Below are 17,158 nucleotides of genomic sequence, written 5' to 3'. Positions count from 1 at the left end.
CTATTTCTGTCCATGGCACTACCATTTCAGGCCTCTGACTTTTTCCTCTCCACATCTAATCAGCTGTCTCTGTAATCAACTATAAGTGATTTGTTCTGCCTCAAATTTCTAGGACTTCGCTAAAAATCTTCTTTTTCTCTATACTTGTTTACAAATTATTTGGATTATAGTTATTTATGTATCTGTCTTCCCTCACTGAATTTCATCTTGGAATGGAGGTGACCCTATGTCAATTTAAGTTCTGATATGTCCTACACCAAGCTGGAAAAACTTTTGATTATATAACTTAAGAATAGACCTAAGGACCCTCCTATCTGAATTTGCAAAACCTCATAATCACATTGGACAACAAATGATAATAAGTGCTATTATTATTAATATTGCTACAAGATGGGGGGGCGGCTAGGTGGCGCAGTGGATAAAGCACTGGCTCTGGATTCAGGAGTACCTGAGTTCAAATCTGGCCTCAGACACTTGACACTTACTAGCTGTGTGACCCTGGGCAAGTCACTTAATCCCCATTGCCCCACAAGAAAAAAAATATATTGCTACAAGATACTATAACATGGAAGGATTCTAACCTGCTTTCATGGCAGTAGTACACACAAAGATGAAATCATGAATCTTTTCCAATTTTGTGTGTCGTATCTCCCCCATTATAGATTTATTGGGAGAAGATATTATGTTTTAATGTCTTATTCCTTTGTTTCACCAGAACATTGTAGACCCTTAATGTTTGCTGAACTGAATACTCTTGACATTTTAGTACATGCATATTAGTTTTGAAAAGTTTGAAAAATTATTGTAACTAATTCATTCTGTAGAGAAAAGTAATCATTTAGTATAACATACTATTTCTTACTCATCTGTCTCTATACTAATTCTATTTTTCCAATATTAGGTTTTAATAACTTTTATTTTCAAATTGTTTAATATAGTACTCATTTTAAAATCTAACATTATATAAAGTTTTTCTTCCCAAGATATCAAGTTTCTATTTACCTCTCTCTCTCTCTCTTTTTTTTTAGTGAGGCAATTGGGATTAAGTGACTTGCCCAGGGTCACACTGCTAGTAAGTGTTAAGTGTCTGAGGCCAGATTTGAACTCATTACCTCTCATTTTTAAAGAGGTATATCACCTTGAGCTCTGTTTTGAATTATTCTAGCCATAGATTTCTGAAATCATCAGTTAAAAAAAATTAACCATCCTATTGGCCAATGAATGAACTGCTACTGGAACTTTTTACCCTAATTGGTGAAAAAAGGCTAGTCTTCAAAATAATTCACCAAGACACTAAGAAAACTCACAAAAATTCATTTTTTATTGCACCATGATCTTGGCAATATCTGAGGCTACTGAGCACCCTTCAGCAGAAGGTGCAAAAATACATGGGGATGACATATCTATTCATACACACATACATTAGAGCAATTATACAACCATTAAACATGAGACTTTAAAAATTGTCAAAACAAAGTCCAGGTTAATAAAACAAGATAATCAATGGTAGTTCATTTGTGAGTGATATTATATCTTATCACTCAAAGGGGCAGAGTGTTTATAGTACAGATCATACTCTATCTACCCCAACTCACCTCCTAAATGAAAAGTTAAATAAAATTCATATTCTAAGTCAATTGAATGACTGCTATTATAAAAAGCTTTATATATATTTATCTATGTTTTTATGTATATTTATATGTATTTTTGTATATATATATATATATATATATATATATATATGTATATATCTACATGTCACCCTAGAGTGTGTATGAAATTATTACTATCCCATTCCTCTCCCAATTTGGTTAATCATCTTTTATAAAAGGAAATGGCTATTCTATGTTTGGACAATGATAAAATGCTTTGGAAAGTTATATATATATATTTTTTTTTTCAAAGACTGTATGGGGAAAGGATGTCATAATTGTAGTATGGAAGGGATATATATATATATATATATATGAGGGGTTTAGGAATTAGGGAATGGGTTGATTAGAGGAGGAAAAAAAAAGGATATGCGAGTAGAAGACTGAAATTTTCTTTTTCAACTATAGGGCATTACAGAGAAATGGCTTGGGAGATATTGTATAGAGGAGTAAATTTCAACATAAGGAAGAAGTGATTACTAAAAAAAAGCAGCTGCTTCTCCTCCATCTTGGCAATAGATAATTAAGCCACAGGAACACTGATGACTGCATCTTCTTTTCATAAGAATTGTATATTCTAGTAAATCAACATTCAGAAATCTGTACTCTGAGAGGAGAGCAAAAAAATCCCCTAATTAGCATTAGCAAACCCTACAATTCTGTTTTTGCAAGATTTGAAGTAACTAATGGGGACAGACCACATGTATTATTATTCTCAAAATAGTACTCTGCAAATAGTAGCTGCTTAATAAATGATTGTTGAATGAATGAGCCCATTTAAAAATAAAGGTCTAGACAATGCTGATATTTCTCCCAAAGCAGGCTGTCTACATTGTCAACATTAAAACCCCAACTAAGGTGATGGCAGATAATAAGGCAAAGTTAAATTACAAAGAAAGCAGCACAAACATAAGTAACAGTAGGTCCTGTGCAAAATAATCACTTGTTGGAATGAATCTAAGTCACATATAGATTCTCTATTGGATACCAAATGTGAAATTTCTATCACCATTTGTCTTCCTACCTATAGTGGAAGTGATATTTTCTTAAAATAACAAACTGAGTTTTCCATACTTCTCAAATTGCTAATGTTGAAGGCACAGTAAATAATATTGGGTATTATCTAAACCAAGGATTTCTATGAACAGTATCAAAATGGGTATGCGCTATAGAAGAAGGGCAAAGGGAACATATATTACCACTGGCCTGGTAATACATTTTCTTATACTGAATATCAAGGTAAAACAGAAGAGTTTCACCCTCCCAAACCACCACCTCCATGGGTCATTGCAGCTGTAAGGTAAACTACATCACAGTCACACTGGAGCAAGAAAAACAGCATACTTAGAAGCAAAAGACAGACAATTCCAGCTCATTGCAAGCTCAGACTGCAGAAAATCAGCTTTTTACTCTATTAAGATATCAATAGCAGCAATTTTTGAGGAAAAGGAGAAATATTAACTAAAGCCTCCATTCCAAAGGAGAAATGCTGTAGTATTCCTGATTAACAAAGCAAATACAGGCAGGAGAGGCACAGACAAATGACTCAGGTTCAGAGAAATGCCAGCTCCACACCCAAAAATAAAGATAGTGAACAGAAGCATAGAAAATGCCAGCAGCTGTAGTGCAGATGACTTTTCACCAGGAAGGTTACTAAATTTCAGATGTGTCTTCCTTTAAGTTCCTGACTCTAAGTTTCCTTTAGGATACAACAGAAGGAGGTACTAGTTTTCATCACATTACCTAATCTGTCCCTTCATCTTGCATTTTTTATACACACCAGCACCTAGATTTCCTTTGGCTGGATGTATCTGCTGTGGAAGAATCTGTCTTACATTCACTTAGTAAATTAGATTCATTCAGTCCACTCCCTGAGCCCACTAAACTGCCATCTCTGCAGTACTATCAGACTCTGCCTTAAAATCTTTCCTTTTTGTAAAATAATGGTCCATAAGACTCTATTTCAGGATGATCTGTAACAGTAGTGGAGGGAGACTTCTCCTGCCAAGGTAGATTCACAGTGTAAATACCCTTGAGTAGCAGGGTTATTTAAGGTCCACAACATCTGTTCTTTAGATCCAATAGACAGGCAGCTACAGCTCACAGAGTGATACTTTTTTTTCCTGGAAGCTGTGGAAGAAAGAATTAGTTGATGAATTGATAGGAATTTATTAAGATCCTACTATTAGGCATTATTCTAAGTACTAGGCATGCAAAGATAAAAATGAGGCAGTCAAGGAGTTTAAAATCTACTCAGTGCATACAACATGTTCATGGATAAGTGAATATACTTGCTATCAATACAAGATGTATACAAAACAAGTACATAGAGTAAGGAAAAGTACTGACATTAGACTTAGAAAAGGTTTCTTAAAAGGGTTCCAAAAAGGGAGAGGAGGTATGGTGGTCAATCTGTGAAAAGACATGGAAGTAGGGAATGGAATGTCATACAAAGGGAGTAGCAAGTGGGCCACTTAGGTTGAATGGTTGAATGCATGAGTAAGTGCCTTATCAACCTGGAAAGAGAATGGAGCTATATTGTGAAGAGCTTTAGGTAAGATGGACAATTTCGATTACACAAAATTAAGGTTTTTGTGCCAACAAAACCAATGCAGATAAAATTAGGAGAGAAGCAGGTAAATAGGAAAAATCTTTGCAACAACTTTCTATGCAGTCTTATTTCTAAGATATACAGGAAACTTTTAAATTTATAAAAGAGCTACTTCCCAATTGATAAATGGTCAAAAGAGACGAACAGGCAGTTTTCAGAGGAAAAGATCCAAAATGCTCTAAACCAGTTGTTAAACATGGAGCCCACTGGCTACAATGTAATTATGCAATTTTCTAAGTCAATATGCAGCCCGTAGGGGTCCTTAAATAGTTTTCTTCCTATTTCTCTTTGAGTTTGGCATCACTGCTCTAATTCATTAAAAATTAGAAAAATGCAGATTAAAACAACTCCAGGATTTCAATTTACATCCAGCAGATTGGCAAACTTGACAAAAAAGGAAAATGACAAATGCTGGAGGGGCTTTGGGAAAACAGGCATATTAATGTCTTGTTGATGGAGCTGTGAACTGGCCTAAGCCATTGTGGAAAGCAATTTGGAACTATATTTAAAAAGCTATTATAGTGTGCATACCCTTTGACTCTTTGACTGCTGCTGTAAGTTCTATACCCAAAGAAATTAAATAAAAAGGGAAAGGATGTATATGTAAAAAAAAAATTATAATAGTTTGGGATTTTTTAGGAGGTAGCAAAGAAATGGAAACTGACAGGGTGTCTGTCAACTTGAGAATAGCTGAACAAGTCATGGTACATGTATGTGATGGAATTCTACTCTCCTCTAAGAAATGATGACTGGGGATGGTATCAGAGAAACGGAAGACTTATATGAACTGATGCAGGGTGAAGTAAGTAGAAACAGGAGAACAATTTATACGATAACAGTAATATTGTAAAGACAAATAACTTTGAAAGACTTAGGGAATGAGCAACTTAATGACGAACCGCAATTTCAGAAGACTTAAGATGAAACATGCTACCTACCTCCTGACAGAGAGGTAATGGACTCATAGTACAGACTGAGACATAATTTTTGGACATGGCCAATGCGGGAATTTGTTTTGCTTCACTATACATGTATATAACAAGGGTTTTATTTTTCTTGGAGGAGGAGGAAGGCAGGATGGAGAGAATGTGGATCTGAAAATAAAGTAAAATTGAATTTTTTAAAAGCCAGAAAAAAGTTTGTATGTTATCTTCAAGGGGAGTCACTGAATGTTCAGACCTGAACTTCAGGCATACCAGTTTAATAGTTTGGAGAAAGGAGGGATTAGATGATGCAGGGAGACCAATTAAACGTTTACTCTAACAGTTCTGGTTTGAGGTGATGAGGGCCTATATCAAAGTGGCTGTATGTAGATTAGAAAAAAAGATGAAAGAGAGGACAAGAAATATGCAGAACTTGGCAACTGATTGGATATTAGAGGGGGGAAAGGGTAAATGTTGGTAAAGAGTCAAGTATGACTCCCTAGATGTGATTTGGCTCCTTCTTACACCAATCAGATGGACAAAGATGATAAAGGCAATTGTTAAAGGTGTTAAATTGTTATAGGAACACTAATGCTATGTTGGTGGAACTTTAAATTCCTCCAACTATTTTGAAGTGCAATGTGGACGTATAGCCCCCAAACCACTAAATCATGCATGCTTTTGACTCAACGATAACACTACTAGGCACATATTTAAAAGAAGCCGAAGATAGAGGAAAAGACCCATAAAGTATTAATAATAACAGCTAACATTTAGGCAGTGCTTTAAAGCTACAAAGTGTTTTATGAATATCAGGTACAAAAATATTTATGGAAACTTTTCTTACTGTAGCAAAGAGTACCCATCATTTTGTGATATATCCACAATTTAATAGACTATCATTGCAACATGAGAAATGATAAACTGAGTAGTTTTGAAAAACCTGGTAAAATATATATGAACTGATGCAGAGGGAAACATGTAGAATTAAAAGACCAGTTTGCACAATGGTCACATGAAATGCTACAGAACTCTGATGGATACAGGGACCAATTATGACTTCAGAAGACTGACTTCATCTCTAGTCAATAGTGAAACATTACACCAATCTCTTGACAGAGAAGTGATAGGCTAGAGGTTCAGAATGATACACATCTTCAGATATAGCCAATATGTTGATTTGTATTGCCTATGTTGCCAATATGTATTGCTCATTTGCTATAAGAAAGGACTTCTACATGGTATGAGTGAGTAGTGATAGAGGTGCAAAACACAAAGAGAAGAACATTAATAAAACATTTAAGAATATGCAGAACAAAAAACATTCAGAAAGTGACATAAAATAAGATCATTCTGGTACTACTGTTAAATTTAATATATACTTTTTTTTTGGGGGGGGTGAGGCAGTTGGGATTAAGTGACTTGCTCAGGGTCACACAGCTAGTAAGTGTTTAAGTGTTTGAGAGCAGACTTGAACTCAGGTCCTCCTGACTCCAGGGCCAGTGCTTTATCTACTGCACCACCTAGCTGCCCCTTAATATATACTTAAAAAAAAAAAAAAAGACCTAAACTGTACCTAACAGAAGTTTCATATGTAAATCTATTTTTTGTTCATTGATCAACTGAAATGTTATGTTTACAACTGTTAAGTTCATAGTAAGAAAAAAAAATCTTTAGGGTAGTGGAGTAGGTCCTACTTTGGGTCTACAGAGAGATGTCCAGCAGGTAGTTAAGGGAAATGGGACTGGAATTCAGTAGAGAAATGATGCCTAGATATGTAAATCTGTGAGTTATTGCATAGATATAACTGAACCTATGGGAAATTACAAGTTCACAGAGAAGGGGGACCAGGAGAGCACCCTTAGGTGGGATACATGAATGTGATGGGATATGAATAATGATCTTGCCATGACAGAGTAACATTATGAAAACCTGGGAAGGAGAAGCTACTCAAAAAGGGGGTAGTCAGTGTTTAATGTTGCAGAAAGAGAGGTTGAGAAAGATGAAAACTGATAAATGAACATAGGATTCAGAAATACAGAGATCATAAGTGACCTTGGAGAGTGAAGTTTCATCAAGTGATAAAGACAAAAGCTGTATTTCAAGGATTTGAGAAGTGAGTGAATGATGAGAAAGAGCAAGGAATGAGTATAGGTGGTTTTCTCTATGAGTTTGACTATGAAAGGTAGGAGAGATATAGACTGATACTTTGAGGGGATGTTCCAGGGAAGGTTTTATTTGGATGGGGAGATCTGGGCATGTTTGAAAGTAGCAGGGAAGGAGCCACTGGATTAGGAAAGGTTAAGAATTAGGGAGAGAGAAAGATCAACCAAGAGGCAAGGTGCTACAGACAAGGAGAAGGGAGGTAAGTCTCTCCTAAGACTAGAGGTGGGGAGGGATGTTACTGAAGTGATTTGACGTGTGGAACTGGGAAAGAGAAGGATGCCCTCAGTGTTTTCATTGAAGTATAAAGAGGTTCCACAGTTAGTAACAGCACACATTAAAGCTATTAAATTTCAACACTTCATCTTTCTTCTACTGTCCCTGCATCACATTCTACCAACAAACGGAATATGTGTTTCAACTGTGAAGAAGTGAGATACCATCCTTTCTTCAAGTTACTTGTAATAACTCAAAAACAAGCTCAATTTCTTTTTTTTCCAATTATATATGTCATTTTAATGCAATGAGTTGTATTGTTACATAAGAACAAAAGAACATACAACCCAAATCCAAACATTACATTTAATGGAATAAAAAAAACCAGTAAGTGATAAACAACAAGCTTAATTTCTAAGATATTTCAAATTCACCTTTCTTAGTAGCAGCAGGGTTCAGCGGCGGTAGCTAAGGCTTGTAACCTTAGCTGGATGGGTCACAGACCAAAAGTTCCGCCTACTTTGAAGTTTCTGGAAGGCATTGAAATTTCTCCTCTTCTCTCTCTTGAACTTCTTTGTTTTCTTTTCCTAAAAGAGAAAGACAAGACAAAAGTCAATCTCACAAAACAGTCACAAAATCCCATGACAGTTTTTCATTAAGTTCATTTCAAGTTTCCCTTATGTACCAGGTCTGAACCTAGCTTCATTGTACTCACCAAAAATCATTAAAGGTTTTCTAAGCACTTTGAATATATTTTAAAAAATGCGTCAGATTGGGACAGCTAGGTGGTGCAGTGGATAGAGCACTGGCCCTAGAGTCAGGAGGACCTGAGTTCAAATACAGCCTCAGACACTTGATAACTTATTAGCAATGTGACCCTGGGCAAGTCACTTCACCCCAATTGCCTCACCACATACAAATAAACTAACAATAAAGTAAATTTTTTAAAAAAGCATCAGATTATGTTTAGGGGGCAGAGCCAAGATGGTGGAGGAAAGGCAGTGAGCTCTCGAACTCACAAAAGGATCACTCCAAAAAACCTCCAAATAATGCCATGGGACAATTCCTGGAGCAGCAAAACCCACAGAAGAATGTGCTGAAATCATCTCTCAACCAAGGACGGCTTGGAAGGTTGGAAGGTTGGAAGGAGAGAACTGCTGTGCTGAGACAGGAGTGGAGCCCAACCCCCACAGTCATTCTGATATAGATCCAGTCCCAGGAAGGCCTTGACAGAGAAAGAAACCCCCAGAGCCTCTGAATCAGCTGCAGCGCCAGTGTCATTTGGAACCAAACTCACAATCTGGTGAGAGGGCTGAGCCCTTGGCAGAGGGGAGATCACAGGGGTCTCTGGGTTTTTCGCCCCTGCTGGGAACCAGGAGGTAGGCTTGAATAGCAGTGGCCCAGGTAGGGGAAGGCCACAAGCTCGTCAGAGCTGACAACCACAGCACACAAAGCTGGTTGATTAGCAAGTTGGCCTGGGGTCATCTACAGACCAGGGAACAGTCCAGGCAAGTGAAGAATGTGCCCCTCCTTAAATCATACCACCTGGGACCCCCTGAAACTTGGGACAGTGCAACCAGGAAAAGTAGTTTAAGGAGCTGAAAGTCAAGTAAAAGAAAGGCAAGATGAGCAGACAGAGAAAGGTGAGGACCATAGAAAGTTTCTTCAGGGACAAGGAAGATCGAGTGCACCCTCAGAGGAGGATGGCAACATCAGGGCCCCTTTATCTAAAGCTTCCAGGAAAAATATGAATTGGTCTCAGGCCACAGAGGTGCTCAAAAAGGACTTTGAAGATAATGTTAGAAATTTAGAAGAAAAAAGTGGAATGAGAAATGAGGGTGATGCGGGAAAGACATGAGAAAAAAGTCAACAGCTTGAAAAGCCAAATGGAAAAGAAGATACAAAAGCTCTCTGAAGAAAAGAATTGCCTAAGAATTAGGATTGAACAAATGGAAGCCAGTGACTTTATGAGAAACCAAGACACAATAAAGCAAATCCAAATGAATAAAAAGATAGAGGGCAATGTGAAATATCTTCTTAGAAAAACTGCTGACCTGGAAAATAGATCCAGGAGATATAATCTGAAAATTATTGGACTATCTGAAAACCATGATCAAGGAAAGAGCTTAGACTTCATCTTCCAAGAAATTGTCAAGAAAAATTGCCCTGATATTTTAGAAGCAGAAGGTAAAATAGAAATAGAAAGAATCCACAGATAACATCCTGAAAGAGATCCCAAAAGGAAAACTCCCAGGAATATTATAGCCAAATTCCAGAGCTCTCAGGTAAAGGAGAAAATATTGCAAGATGCCAAAAAGAAAGAATTCTAACTGTGGAGCCCCAGTTAGGATAGCACAAGATCTAGCAGTTTCTACATTAAAGGATCAGAGGATATGGAATATGATATTCCAGAGGACAAAGGAATTGGGATTACAACCAAGAATCACGTATCTAGCAAAATTGAGTATAATCTTTCAGAGGGAAAAAATGGGACTTCAATCAAAGAGAGGACTTTCAGGTATGGAAAATTTGACTTTCAAATACAAGACCCTAGAGAACCATAAAAAGTTGGAGTTAGGTGACATGTCTAGGGTTGTGAAGTGAAGTGGGTGGGTGTCTTGTGTCTGAGACCAGAATGGGGCTGGGTCCAGGGTGGATGAATTGAGGGGTGAGAGGAAGGCACTGGGGGAGGGGCAAGGAGAGAGGAAGCATGGGATGAAATCTCACGTGAAAGAAACAAAAAAGGGTTTATGGAGTGGGGGAAGAGATGGGGGAGGAGCAGGGCAGTAAATGAACTTTATACTCATCAGAATAGGCTCAAAGACCTTAATCTCATCAGAGTTGGCTCAAGGAAGGATTAACACACACCCAATTGGGTGGAGTAATCTATTTAAACTGGGCAGCAAATGAGCCTAACACTCATCAGAATTGGCTCAAAGACCTTAACCACATCAGAACTGGCTCAAGGAGGGAATAGCATACACACTCAACTGGGTAGAATAATCTCTTTAAGCCTGAAGGAAAATTAGAGGGGAAGGGGATAAAGAGGGAGAGGCAAAAGAAGGGAGGGCAGATTGGGGATGGGGACAGTCAGAAGCAAATCCCTTTTGAAGAGGGATAGGGTGAAAGAAGATAGATAATAGATTAAATATCATGGGGGAGGGGCAGCTAGGTGGCTCAGTAGATAGAGCACCGGCCCTGGAGTCAGGAGGACCTGAGTTCAAATCAGGCCTCAGACACTTAACACTTATTAGTTGTGTGACCCTGGGCAAGTCACTTAACCCCAATTGCCTCACTAAAAAAAAAAAAAATTAAATATCATAGGGGAAGGGAATAGGATGGAGGGAAACAGTTAACAATAGTAATTGTGAAAAAGAAAAGGGGGAAAAATTGTTCAAAAATATTTATAGCAACTCTTTGTAGTGGCTAAGAATTGGAAATCAAAGGAGTATCCATCAATTGGGGAATGACTGAAGAAGCTGTGGTATATGATTGTAATGGAGTGTTATTGTGCTATGAGAAGTGATGGGCAGAATGATTTCAGAGAAACCTGGAGAGACTCATATGAACTGATGTGAAGTGAGCAGAACTGGAAGGACACTCTGCACAGTGACAGCAGTATTGTTCTATGAGCAATTGTGAATGACTTAACTACTCTCAGCAATGCAACGATCCAAGACAATCCCAAGGGACTAATGATGAAGCATGTTTTCCACTCTGTAATGATTGGAGTGATGCTACCTACTGTAGGAAAGCTCCACCATGAGAAGGCGTCTGAGGGCAAGCCATATGGTCAGTTCCTTGGCGTCAGGAAGTAAAGTTTGCTTGTGGGCACTGTCTATCAAAGCTACCAGCCAATAAACTCAAGGAGCCTTCCATTTCTGGGAGGAGGACACAAAGTAGGAAGTGGACGCTGGTGGAGAGGTTCTTCCTCTTTTTGTTTCTGACCTCACCATGGTGGGTCGGATGATAGGGTCTCTTAGAAATAGTTAGATTTTTACCTTTCTCTCTGATCCTAATGCTCTTTAATAAACACTTAAACACTTAAATACTCTTGCTAAAGCTTATAATTTATTGGCGACCACTCATTAGATTTTAGATAGTATAGCTAGAATTTTAGCTCCTTACAACTCCCACAGAAAAAACTGATATTGACTGAACACTAACTCTAAAAAAAAAGTGGACTTGGTGGATTGTGTGTGTGTGTGTGTGTATATATATATATATATATATATATATATAAATAAAACCTATGTCAGCTTGGTTGCTGTCTTGTGGAGGGGGGAGGAAAGGGAGGGAGGGAGAAAAATTTGGAACTCTAAATCTTATTAAAATGAATTTTGAAAACTACCTTTCCATGTAATTGGAAAAAATAAAATAAATGGAAGATTAAAAAAAGATACATCATAAGATCCACATCCCCAGCCATGTCTTACCTTCCCAGAGTCAAATTCTTTGTCCCAGTCATCAATCACTGTTTCATTCTGGGCCAGTCTACTATAATGAATGGCATCCTGACTGATGGCTGACACTTCACCATCCCATGTCAAAACTACAAGAGAGACATAATTGTCAATACTGGTAGACTTAGGTAACTCAGAAACCCAAGTTTCTAATTCACAAAGTGGCATAATGCATTCTTTTCATCACCTACTACTATTAAAAGTGATTCTTTCAGGGCAGCTAGGTGGCGCAGTGGATAAAGCACTGGCCCTGGATTCAGGAAGACCTGAGTTCAAATCTAGCCTCAGACACTTGACACTTACTAGCTGTGTGACTCTGGGCAAGTCACTTAACCCTCATTGCCCAAACCGCCCCCCCCCCCCTTGCAAAAAGTGATATTTTCAACATTAATTGCCTCACTTAATTCTTTGGAGAAGTCCTTTTAGTTAGTAACAGCAACAGACCCTAGCAGAAGAGATGACAGAAGAAGCCAGATTCTGCCTCCACGGGGTAGGTAATACTGAATGGAGAAGCTCTTTTACAGATTCCTAAATAAGTTTTCAAACTGGGGAAAGAACTAAATGTTAACTTTAGAATGTTCTTTGAAACAGGTAAGATTAGCACAAAAGGGAACCAACCAATAGTTTTAAGGTTATCCAAGGGAGAAGAAATTAGGCTCCTGCAGTCTGGTGAAACAGAAAGATGATGACTTAGGCCCTCTGGTAAATTGTACATCTGATGCCCCAGCTGGCTAAATTGTCTAAGATAAATAATGCTGCTATGGAAGCCTCTGCTGTATCAAGGTCAAGTAGTCATTACTGTTCCCATTTTGTTTTTCCCTTCCTTTCTTGAAGGATAAGTGTCTGAGTACTGTTAATTAATACTGCTTTGATCTTGACCTCATATACTAATATGAACTAGCACTTACCTCCTCTTAAAAAAAAAAGAAAACTATAGGCAGGCTGTTTTTGTTGTTGTTTTTTTGGTGAGGCAATTTGGGTTAAGTGACTTGCCTAGGGTCACACAGCTAGTAAGTGTTAAGTGTCTGAGGCCGGATTTGAACTCAGGTCCTCCTGACTCCAGGGCCAGTGCTCTATCCACTGCACCACCTAGCTGCCCCTAGGCAGGCCATTTTAATGAGCATTCATGAATGACAGACCCATAGTTGAATACTGAACTGATCTTCAGGTAAAGTTAATCTCATTTAGCGTCTCAGTGCTCTAGGCAATGTTTTCTAAGATTCTAAATTACAGAAAAGGTGCTGTTCTCAATTGGCAGAGAAATTTTCCCTACCTGGGAGTTCCCTATATGAATAAACTCATACGTCCAGGCATTTCTAAAACTAAGTTGCAGAGAAGGTGTTAATTGAATTGGTAGAGGGAGTCTCCTCACCTGGGAGTTCCCTATAGCAATGAAATCATAGGTCCAGTCACTATCCTTGTGCACAGGTAAAATATACTGGAACAGTAGAACTAGATAAATAACTCAATAAAGGGAAGTAAAGTCCCTTTTATAGTACCATTCACTAATGCAGGGAAGTGATGGAAACTAGAAGTGGGAGAGATACAGAACTGTTACTCAGCCAATAAGCATTAAGCATCTACTGTATGTTAGACACTGTACTAAGTGCTAGGGATACAAAGAAAGGCAAAGACAAAAACAAAAACAAAAACCCAAACCAACCAGTCCCTCTTTTTAAGGAGCTAACAATGTAATGGGAGAGACAACATGCAAACAACTATACACACATATATATAGAGGGGGAAAAAAACAAACCGAGATATATGCAGGATAAATTGGAAATAATCAATAGAGGGAAGGGACTAGCATTAAGATGGACCAGGAAAAGTTTCTTTTAGAAGGAAGAATCTAAGTTGAAAGCTAGGGAAGTCAGGAGGGAGAAGAAGTTGTAGAGCATTCCAAGCATAAGGGATAGCCAGAGAAAAGGTACAGGAGATGGAGCACTGAATTCAAGGAATAGTAAAAAGGCCAGTGTTTTTGTATCATAGAGCATATGGAAGGGAATAAAAAGACTGGAAAAGTAAGAAGAGGCTAGGTTTTAAAAAGGTTTAAATGCCAAAGAAGACTTATCTGATCCTGGAGATTAACAAGGAGCTACTAGAATTTAAAGAAAAGGGGACTGACATAGTCAAACCTGAATCTTGTGGAGGAACGAAAACGAGACTGGAATCAGACACTGTGTCAATCACTCAGGACACAAACAGAAGCAAAAACACCAGTCCCTGCTCTCAAGAAGGTCACAATCCAATAGGGGAGACAACATGCAAACAAGTATCTATCTGTCTATCTATCTATCTGATTGATATATACAGAATATACTGGGGTTAGTCATAGAGAAAAGGAATTAGCATTAAGGGCACTGGGAAAGGCTTCTTGAAAAAGGTGGAACTTTAAGTCAGGAAAGCCAAGGGATGGAGATGGAGATGGAGATGAAGATGAAGAGGGAGAGAATTAAATGAATGGAATTTTCTCGTTTTAATTTTTTCTTCTACCTCGTCATTATGCCTCAGGCAACCAATGAAGGAAAATGGGTTATATACTCTTAGTCTCATTATCCCAGAAAAAAATGACTGAATGAAAAGAATGCTTTCTGAATATGGGATTTGCTTCTGTATTGTTAAGTTTAACCCTGCAGGGTCAGTATGCCTAGTTTTGTACCTTTTTCTTATCTTTGACATGTTGGTAAAGAGAGGCTGCATGTCGAATTGTTTCCCGTTATTTTTTATTTTTCCTCGTTGCCTTAGGGAAGTTAACCTACTGAAGGACAGATTGTGGGTAGTCAAGTTTTGGGCTTAGTTTTAATTTGTCTAATAGGCTGGCTATGGTCTACTTATGATCCACTCTTCCTGTCCCTTCTACAGAATCTCCCCCAAGCTAGAAACTGTCACGTTTCCTTTCTGGAAGTGAATTCAGAGGTTACACACCAATCTGATTCATTTGAGCATATTTCTATCCTTTGAGGTGTCCAGACCCTGCAACTGGCTTTATGCAAAAAGACCCAGCAGTCCTTGAAAAAGTCTGGCGCGTAAAGATGTGGTAAGTTGTGGGAACAGCCTCTCTCTCTCTCTTGCATGGGTACACTGGATAGAGTTCTGGGCCTGGAGTCAAAAAGCCCTGAGTTTAAATCCTTCCTAAAACAGTTCCTAGTTGTATAACCCTGGGCAAGTCATTTAACTACTACCTGCCTGTTATCCTCAAATGGGGATAACAGCACCTACTTCCCCGGAGTGTTGTGAGGATCAAAAGATCTATTTGTAAAGCACTTAACACAGTGTCTGTCACAAAGTTATGTACTGTTCCCTCATTTCTCCGAGATTACCTGGCAAAATACTAATTTGTATCCCACCCTTCTCCTTTCTTGTTCTACCCTGACCTGATGACCACCATCACCTTCATTTATTTCCCTCATTAGTAGACTCCCTAGTACCTTTTTCTTGTCATCCCTACTTAAGCTCTGCCAAGTCAAATAAAAGGCCTATTACTTTAAAAAAAAAAAAGTGAATCCTCCTCAATAAAAATTGCCATGAGAGGATAAAAGATCATTTGACTAAGTATCCCATATACCTAAATTAACCTTTTTTTATAAAAATCCAACAAGTTTGAATATTAAAAAATAAAATCAAATTTTAAATTATCTGTATCATTACACTTATACCCCAGTTTTTGTCTTCACTTATAAGCAGTACAGGAAATTTGCTGCTAAGAATCAATTTTGTAGACATACTTTTAATTTTTATAACTAAATTTAATCTAATGATTTATAGCCTTTCACAACATTCTAGGACACCCTCACCCCCTTACAGATCTGCATCTCAAGTACTTTTGAGAATTTGGGAAATCCTAGCCAAAGGAACAAAAATGGGCTTGGTCTCAAAGGCAGTACCTTTTTTCCCATAAGCTTTATCAGATGAATACTTGAGCAATTCCTGGACTACATCAGATTCTCTCTCTTTATTCCAAAGCTGAAGAGGAGCCTGTTTCTTCTCTGCAATCAGAATAAAAGAGTTATATTTATGGACATCTTATTGTTAAACCATTAAGGACACAGTCACTATTATGTTTAAAATATAGTTCATTGATACTTTTTTCTTTATCTCACAGTCATTCATGGAAAAATATCCCCCCTTCCCCAACAATGGAACTCTCCCTTGTAACAAATACAATTAAGCAAAAACATCCAATAAGGTGACCCAAACTGACAATGTATACAAAAGTCTATCCTAGTAGACCCTCCCTCTCCCCCTTTGCTGTGAGGAGTGAGGTATGTCTCATTATCTGTTATCCAGGACCACCAGTGGCTTTTCAGTTACCCAGAGTTTGGCTTCCCTTTAGTGATCTTTTTATTTATACTTGTATTAACTATATATTCTTCCTTTGGTTCTGCTTCTTTTTCATTGAATTAATTCATAAAAACCTTCCTATATTACTCCAAATTCTTCATCTGAGAGGCTGGCATTTCAAAATGAATAAAGCACTGGGTTTGGGAGTCAGGAAGATCCATGTTCAAATTCTACCTCTGATACTTACTAGCTATATAACCTGTTTCTTCATCTGTAAAATGGGGATAATAGGGTTGTTGTAAGATCAAATAAATATGTAAAGAACTTTTGAAATATTAAAGTGCTATATAAACATTAAACATTATCTTCTATTTTTTCTTACTGCACAATTCTATTGAACTATATTCATATATCAAAGCTTTTTCAGCTATTTCCTCAATTAATGAGCACTTTTCATCTTTTTACTTTTGAGAGAATTATTTTAAACCATAGATGATCCTGTTTCTTCCTGTCACAGACAAGAATAGCGAAGAAAATTAACTCACTTAAAGCAGAAATCAGGAGAACAATTTCATGATGACCACAACACTATAATGGAAAAACACACTGGAGGAGCTCAGAATTTTGGTCAATTTAGTGACCAAGAGTGACTTCAGAGAACAGCCAGTGAAGCAGACTCCAAGAAGTGTAGAATGAGGCATTGAACTGCAGGTACAGACCACGTAATGATTTGTTTCGTTTAACTGTACTTACTTGTTACAAGGGACAGTTCTATTGGCGGTGGTATGATTTGTCATTGGCAAGAAATAATAATTAAAAAAAGAAAAAAAGCATCACTAAAACAATTTA

General features: G+C 37.7%; 1 protein-coding gene across 1 annotated transcript in view; it reads right to left on the bottom strand.

Annotated features, from left to right (window-relative positions):
• Nucleotides 1-1,303: 1,303 nt before the first annotated feature.
• The window catches only part of USP36 (ubiquitin specific peptidase 36), a 50,610-nt gene continuing 34,755 nt past the window's right edge, over nucleotides 1,304-17,158 (bottom strand). Inside the window, exons 18-21 of the mRNA XM_044005290.1 lie at nucleotides 15,913-16,014; nucleotides 12,002-12,117; nucleotides 8,000-8,152; nucleotides 1,304-3,782 (exon numbers count right to left, since the gene is read on the bottom strand). Coding sequence (XP_043861225.1) covers nucleotides 8,021-8,152; nucleotides 12,002-12,117; nucleotides 15,913-16,014 — 350 coding nt within the window. The 3' untranslated portion in view covers nucleotides 1,304-3,782; nucleotides 8,000-8,020. The remainder of the gene's footprint in view (nucleotides 3,783-7,999; nucleotides 8,153-12,001; nucleotides 12,118-15,912; nucleotides 16,015-17,158) is intronic.

This window comes from Dromiciops gliroides, chromosome 4, assembly GCF_019393635.1.
Source record: "Dromiciops gliroides isolate mDroGli1 chromosome 4, mDroGli1.pri, whole genome shotgun sequence".
Taxonomy (NCBI): Eukaryota; Metazoa; Chordata; class Mammalia; order Microbiotheria; family Microbiotheriidae; genus Dromiciops; species Dromiciops gliroides.
Note: the sequence above shows the minus strand (reverse complement) of the source record. Positions and strands in the feature narration are given on the sequence as shown.